Source organism: Telopea speciosissima, chromosome 6, assembly GCF_018873765.1.
Source record: "Telopea speciosissima isolate NSW1024214 ecotype Mountain lineage chromosome 6, Tspe_v1, whole genome shotgun sequence".
Taxonomy (NCBI): Eukaryota; Viridiplantae; Streptophyta; class Magnoliopsida; order Proteales; family Proteaceae; genus Telopea; species Telopea speciosissima.
The window spans coordinates 49604398-49611586 of record NC_057921.1 but is presented as its reverse complement, the minus strand read 5'-3'; the positions used below and the strand labels follow the sequence as shown (position 1 = coordinate 49611586).

At 38.4% G+C, this 7189-nt stretch overlaps 1 protein-coding gene across 1 annotated transcript; it reads left to right on the top strand.

Moving 5' to 3' along the window:
- The first annotated feature begins 3205 nt into the window (after positions 1-3205).
- LOC122664376 (suppressor protein SRP40-like) lies at positions 3206-6414 on the top strand. Its single transcript, XM_043860169.1, has 3 exons — positions 3206-3687; positions 3825-4147; positions 6388-6414. Exons 1-2 carry the CDS (start codon positions 3422-3424, stop codon positions 4138-4140), a joined length of 582 nt encoding a protein of 193 aa, XP_043716104.1. The 5' UTR covers positions 3206-3421; the 3' UTR covers positions 4141-4147; positions 6388-6414.
- The last annotated feature ends 775 nt before the right edge of the window (positions 6415-7189 follow it).

The following is a 7189-nucleotide window of genomic DNA, read 5'->3' as shown; positions in this document are numbered from 1 at the left end:
AAACTTCAGAGAAAATATTAAAATTAATCCAATTATATGGATTTTTAGTCCTTATAATCCATAGTTTAAAAATCAGATCGGAACTGCATAGGAGGTTAAGACTAAAATTGGAATCAACCTGCCTAGTTTTTTTAAAGACCATCAGTTTTTCAGAAAAACTTCTTATTTCTGTTATTCATTTTTTTAAAAAAAAATTGCAACCTAAATTTTTAAAAAAAATCTTTATTTATATTTATATATATTTTTTTTCTGAAAATCATGGTTTGATCCTTAAAACCCTATTGGACCATAAAGACTCTGGTTTTGAAAACTATATACAACCATTGACTTGGGTCTTACTCCATTTTTTCTATTTTAATCTTCTAAACATGTGAGGCATGACGGTGATGAGTTAAATATAAGTTTAGGGAGAGCGTTCTCTGTGGGAAAGCGCAAAGGCCATGTGCGTGTTGACATCTTAAGGAGCAGATTTTCTGCCTTTCATGGGACAAGACAGTCATTTTGGCCCCACTATGTTTGGGCGTGGCCTCCACCCCTATCCTCACCGCACCCCACCCCACCCCACCCAACCCAACCCAACCCAACCCAACCCAAAGAAAACATTTTCCCATTTTATAACCACTCCATACCCATTGTATGGATTGGCCATAACAGAAAACAAGACTTTGGCTGTGATTATTAAAAGACCATTTGGATTAAATCATGATGGTAGTGATGAATCATCAATGGCTGGACCCTAGTGGTCCAACCATCATTATTTAGTCGGTAGGCCCTCCATTATTTAATCTACCTAAATTAGCCACCACCCATGAGAGATGACTTGAGACCGCGTGAAAAGATTGAAAAAGCAAAAGAAACTGAGACAAGAAGTAGTAGTAGAAGAAGAAGAAGAAGAAAAAAACAGTGAAGCAAAACCTAAAAAGCATTCACTACATGTGGACCGAAAAGGACATTCCCTATATTAAACAATAAGACATTGTCATGTGAGAACCCAACAAGTATCAACTCCCCAAAACCCTCTTGTGGATCCCCACAATTGTTTTATGGGACCCACAATTGCTGGTTTGCCTTGTGCCTGGAGATACAACCTCCCCTCTTCCCTTCCTTCCCACCCTCCTAATCCAAATTCCAAATTCCAAATTCCAAATTCCAAAGTCCAAAACCCAATCTCTTCTCTCTTCCTCTCTTTTATCCTTCATATTCTTCTTCTTCCTTACGTTTGTCGGTCAATTTAACTTTCACTCTATCTTATTCTCTTGCAAGGATGGGTAAGGATAGAAAGAAGGTGTGGAGGAAAAACTAAGATATTGAATGGTGGCTGGTACAAGTTGTTGGGTTGCTGACTCCTTCTATCAACAACTCAATTCCATGTTTAAAAATTTCGTACATGGGCTTGGGGGGCCATCTATGAAAATGACTTAATATTGTCTTAAAAAACTATATAAGGGCCAAGTTGTAAGGATCATGATTTAATGGGTCCTCACCAAAACTCCCAACCCATTTCCCAATTTCCTTTTACTTGAATTAGTAAAAGTTTTTCTTTACCACGGTTACCTACTCAATGTGAAAATGTGAAACACTACTAAAACCCTAACTAGGATTTTGGATGGTGCTTAGGGTGTCTGTCTTACCTTCTAATAATCTAGAAGGCAATATTTAAAAGGACTTTTCACATACGAATTTTTATTGTCTACGATTCTTGGTCCGGTATGGTTTCTACAATCCTCTAACAAGAGGAGGGTGGATCTCACCCGGATAGAGTGTTTGATCAGGGGTTGGAATAGTTATTTCGCCCTTCTTGTTAGAAAACTATAGAAATTGTGCCGGACAGGGAACTATAGATGATAAAGCTCCTCTACACCCCAAAAAAATAAAAAATTAAAAGATTAGACCAGATGGTTCGACTATGGACCGGACAAATATGACAAATTGCCTTTTCCCTGAGATGATCTACCGTCAAATTGGAATATTCTAAAGAGATTCCAATCGGATTCTGATCGAGTGGTCAGTGCAATGATGCTTTGTTTGTCTTAGTATATTTGCTATAAGGTGTAGTGGACCAAGTGGCCGGTTTGTTTGACAATAGTATGAACATATCAAGTCTCTTAATAATTCTGATTCAAATTGGTCAAAATCAAAGAACGATCCGTCTGAATAACTAGAATGTTTATAGAGAAACATCCACAAAATAATCTCATACCAAATAATTTTGGTCGGTTCTAAACAGAATTTTAAGGTGGAAGGTATCGTTGTTGACTTGTTCATATCCCTTCTTTCTTCTAGTATCAAAGGCCTTAACTTATCAAAATAAAAGAACTCTCTCTCTCTCTCCTCCAAATATAGAATAGGAAGAATTCCCTAAGCACCATCTAAATTCTAATTTTGGGGCAATTAAATGGGTCATTATATTGTAAAAGTGATAGACTTCAATCACTTTACATTAAATTGGGATTCGAGTCTAGGGAATTCTTTGATCTATAAAGTAGGGTGAAAAACCCTTTACAGCTTTCTTCACACATGAATTAATTAAGAAGGTATCTTCTTCTTCTTTTGAATAAGTCAAAAATATCTTCCACTAAATGTTTAGAGGTTTTTATTTATTTATTTATTTATTTTAAAATTAATAAAAAAAAACCGTATTCAGTGCATGAAGTTCCCATCAGTGCGGGATCTGAGAAGAATCATAATACATGCAGTCTTATCCTTGTTTTCACAGAGATTGTTTTTAGACTCCCTTAACTGTTGCACCAAAGCCCGTCCTCTCATTTAATGTTAATCTTTAAATATGATCTCGTGAGTCAAAACTTTAGAGTGGATTGATAGATCGGAACATCGACGGTGAAGATCATAGATCATATGATCATTCACTAGATATGAGTAATATGGAGTACTACCTTATTTTAGTAGTGTGTATTTCAAAAGGGAGAATGATTATAAAATTAAGAGAGAGAGAGAGAGAGAGGCATTGTGGTTATGGTCCTTTTGGATATGGATGAATTGAAAGGACAACGTAGAGCTTATCCTCTATGGTTTCTTTTCATAGTAAAATGGGGTGTGGGGGACACGGTTTGTAGGAAAAGTGGATAATACCGAATCTAGAATTTAAGAAAAATACCAAACTTATCCTCATAAATAGCATTAGTCCATTACCACACATTATTTATTTATTAGTACCCACATCAAAACTTTCATTTCATTTCTTGTATATGAGAGAGAGAATTTAGAACCAGTCTTTCAAGTCTTATAGAGAAAGAAAGAGAGAGAGAGAGAGAGAGAGAAGAGAGAAGATCATCTTCAACTACAAATTCCTTTCTTTCAGTTCTTCATAAACGCATGTTGGGTTGTTGGGTTGAGGTATTAAAGAAGAAGAAGGATAGATCAAGAGGCTCATCTGGATCAGTTGATCATCATCAGATTGAAAATGGATTCTTTCTGCAACCAACAAAACAACCATGGGATCATGGTTGATGGACAAGAAGATGATCACAATCTTGACTCCATTTCTTCTTCTTCTTCTTCTTCAGATGTTTCGAGTAACTCGAACTCGTCATCTCTATCTGATTTCATGGACGATGCAACGACAACGGAATCCTCATCGTCGTCGGCTTCATCTTCTTCATCTGATCAACTCTCTAGCAATGGTCCTTTGTATAAGATGTCCTCTCTCATGCAACAACTCCCTTTCAAGTAAGTGCTTTTCTCTTTTCTTCATTTTTTGTTTTTTTTTAGGCCGGCAATCACAGTACCGGATACTGAAATCTATATAAATCTTTATTTTTGTGATCTTGGGTTCTGATCATCATTTTTTCTTGATGGGTTTTCAGGAAAGGACTATCAAAGTATTTTGAAGGAAAATCACAGTCATTCACATCATTGTCAAATGTGAGGAGTTTAGAGGACCTGGCAAAGCCAGAGAACCCATACAACAAGAAACTCAAGTCCTGCAAGAGCTATGGAGGATTATCAGAAAGTCACCAGCAGAAGCCTTGGGTTCCCAGAAGCTGCAACAACTCAAAGATCATATCAAAGAAGACTTCAAGGGGTTCTTGTTATGCAGCAAATATGAAGAGGAGCAATAGCTTCTTGGGCAACAGCCGGCCTCCAGCCCGTCCACAGAGTACTAATAGTTTGATCGCTTGAATGCTTAGTTACTATAAGCTACATACCCAGTAATTCCCCCACCCAAAAAAAAAAAAAAAAAAAAACCACAAAGCTGTATATCTGGATAGTTTTTTATTTATGTGAAGCTATGTAAAAAGAGGGTTTTTTTTGTTTTTTGTTTTTTTAATGTTTTTCCCTTCTATAGGGGTGTCATGTGTTGAGTGAGAGTTTCATACATGGAGGCATTTTATCTCATTTTGTTAATGTTATGATTATATGGAGGATTAGATGATGATGATGATGATATATCAAGCTTTCCATTTGCCATGAAATTTCTTTATTTCCTTTCTTTTTTTTCCATAAGACTCATTTCGTGTTTATCTGGGAAAGGCATTCTAGCTAGTTCTCATATGTTGTCCGATTTGGACCACTAACTTGCTTGGCTTGGTCCTTAAACTAACTAGGGAGAGAGAATCCTTTTTGGAATCTGGAGTCTGAATGGGAAGATCAAACCCTACTGAGGGAAGCAAAACCTTTTCTTTTAAGAACCTAGAGGGGAAGAGAGAAACCTAGTGAGGATTGCATAAAAAGGAAACAAAAAAAAAAAAACCCACCTCTAGAGAGGGGATAAGCATGGTTTTTGGGTTGCTGGTAATTTGATTTGGTTTTTGACCAAATAAAATAAGGTGGCCCACTTTTTGGATGGCATTCATTTGGTTTCTGACTAATCCAAAAGGCATTTACCTAAAAAACTAATCCAAAAGTGGCCCACTTAAAAGGAGAAATTTAGTTCTCAATAGGGAGGAGTGCATCCTATGCCTAGACACAGGGGGCGAAATGCCTCCTCCACCTCCTATATAAAAATGGTAACGGCTGTCCTGTTGATGTCATCACACACACTCACATTGACCCATGCACAGCTGCATAGGAGCCATACTCCCCCATAGAACTCTTGCCCCCATTTAATTAGGAGTTGAAATGTCTTCCATGATTTCACAGTCTCACTTCTCATTTCCTTTCAATTATTGATCTCTCTTAATCTTATTTGGGTACAGTTTTCCTCCACCGATCCCATTCACCATGGGAGCTAGAGAGAGAGACGGGAGAGGGCATTGAGACTTGAGAGGGTATTTTGAAAACAAATTAAAACCCCATATGAGTTTGTGAACCCTGAGATGATAGGTGAACCGACCTCTATGGGTGGCAGTGCAGGTTTTGGGGTGGTTAGGTTGGGCAGTAAAAGTCATGGGAAGAAGAATGACCTAACCTCAACAACATGTTAACACAGAAAGGTTTTCAGAAGATTCTCTGATTTCACGGGTGGGTAGAAAAATTAGTAGAAATTAGTGTATCCTTTCTGTGTTAACATGTTGCTTAGGTTAGGTCATTCTTCTTCTCATGACTTTTACTGCCCAACTTAACCACCCCAAAACCTGCACTTCCACCCATAGAGGTCGGTTCACCTATCATCTCAGGGTTCACAAACTCATATGGGGTTTTAATTTGTTCTCAAAATACCCTCTCAAGTCTCAAAGCTACCAGTCCCTATCAGGTTTGCATGATGGCCCATGACTACCAGAACAAACGAAACTCGGTTGCCAGGCTCATGTTTTGATCCATCTCAAGTCATGGTGGTGCATGTGGTTAACTATGATAAGGGAGAATGTTTGCGTCCCACGCCGCCCATGCATAACAGGGGCCGGAATGACCACCATGCCCCTATGTATGGCTGAAATTCTGCCCCCCTTTTGTGCCATCGCATGCATTCTCATTGGCTGGCGTGCAGCATGGTCCCTGCATCTCACCCAGAAAATAGTACCCCTAAAAATAATAAGGGTAAGACAACGTACGCCATCCAGTCGTGCAGCTCAATCTTGATTCCTAGCAATTCTCCCAAGCCTCTTGGCCGATCCGATTGATTCCTCTACTAGCTACTTTAAGTATTGGAAAAAATACTAAATAAATTGTGACTATATAATTTATTTCATTGGCTTAGCACTTGAATGAAAACAACAACTTAGGATACTGTAAGAGAGCTTCATACATGAACGATTGAAAATCACGAACAGTTAATTTGCTTGGGTTGTGCCACCGGTCGTCACTCTCTCTAAGACATATTTGCTCCCTTATGGTACAATATGGGTTCTTGCGATCGATCTCCAAGATGAAACATGTCCTTAAGCCTTTTAGTAGTTGTTGTTGGGTCACGTTGGAACACACTTTAGGTTATATTCAATCAAATAAGAAAACTCTCAAATAAGAAACCAAGAGGCAAGAGAGATAGAGAGACTTAGAAAATCATATTTATTGTATCCAAGACGTGCTTTATTTATAGAGAAGATATACTTTGGAAACACCTGTCCAAGAGGGCACAAAAGATGTCTTTTGGAAAGAGAAGACACAAAAAACTAGTCGTTGCCGACGTGTAATGCATCGAAAGATGCTCATCCGACCTTAGTAAATCTCGCATTGAATGTTAGACAAGAGCTTAGAACATGCAAAAAAAAAAAAAAAAAATCCAACATTGGAAAATTCTTTTCTGACAAATTGAATGGCAGTCAAGAGTTTAACGTCAGGAGATTGGTTACAGTGTTTTTAGTGTGTGGTTAGAGGATTTGGCTCCTGTCTTGCAATGGCGGGAGCTGGAGCGTCCAGCCCATGGAAATCACCTAAAAACAAGGGGTGAGGTGATCATTTCACAAGATCTGTAGTGCACCCTCCTCGTGCTACAGAGGACTCAGATCCCTCAAAAAAGACAATAGTTCTTTGTTATCTCCTTCCACAACAATGCTCTCAATTCCTCACAATAGTAGACCCTGCAACAAGCCCACTCTCGATCATGGCCAAAATTTTGCCTTGAAGAATTGATGAAAAAGAGGATAGTTCAGATATGGAGGTGATCGATAGGAGAGCCCTGAGAGTTATGAAAGACATATATATGCGGCCTCCTTTGTTGCGGATTAGGAAGCATCTGAATTGAGCTTATGATAGAAAGGTAAAGGGGGCGAACAAATTAATCTGGAATTGATACCAAAATTGACAGGCTAGAAGATGAAGCCGATTGATGACTGCTTGTACGTGGAGGTCG

Bases quoted from the DNA above. Each gene is read 5' to 3' on its own strand.
- LOC122664376 (XM_043860169.1), top strand. From the start codon at position 3,422: ATGGATTCTTTCTGCAACCAACAAAACAACCATGGGATCATGGTTGAT. The intron at 3,688-3,824 runs GTAAGTGCTTTT...ATGGGTTTTCAG, and splicing joins ATGCAACAACTCCCTTTCAA to GAAAGGACTATCAAAGTATT.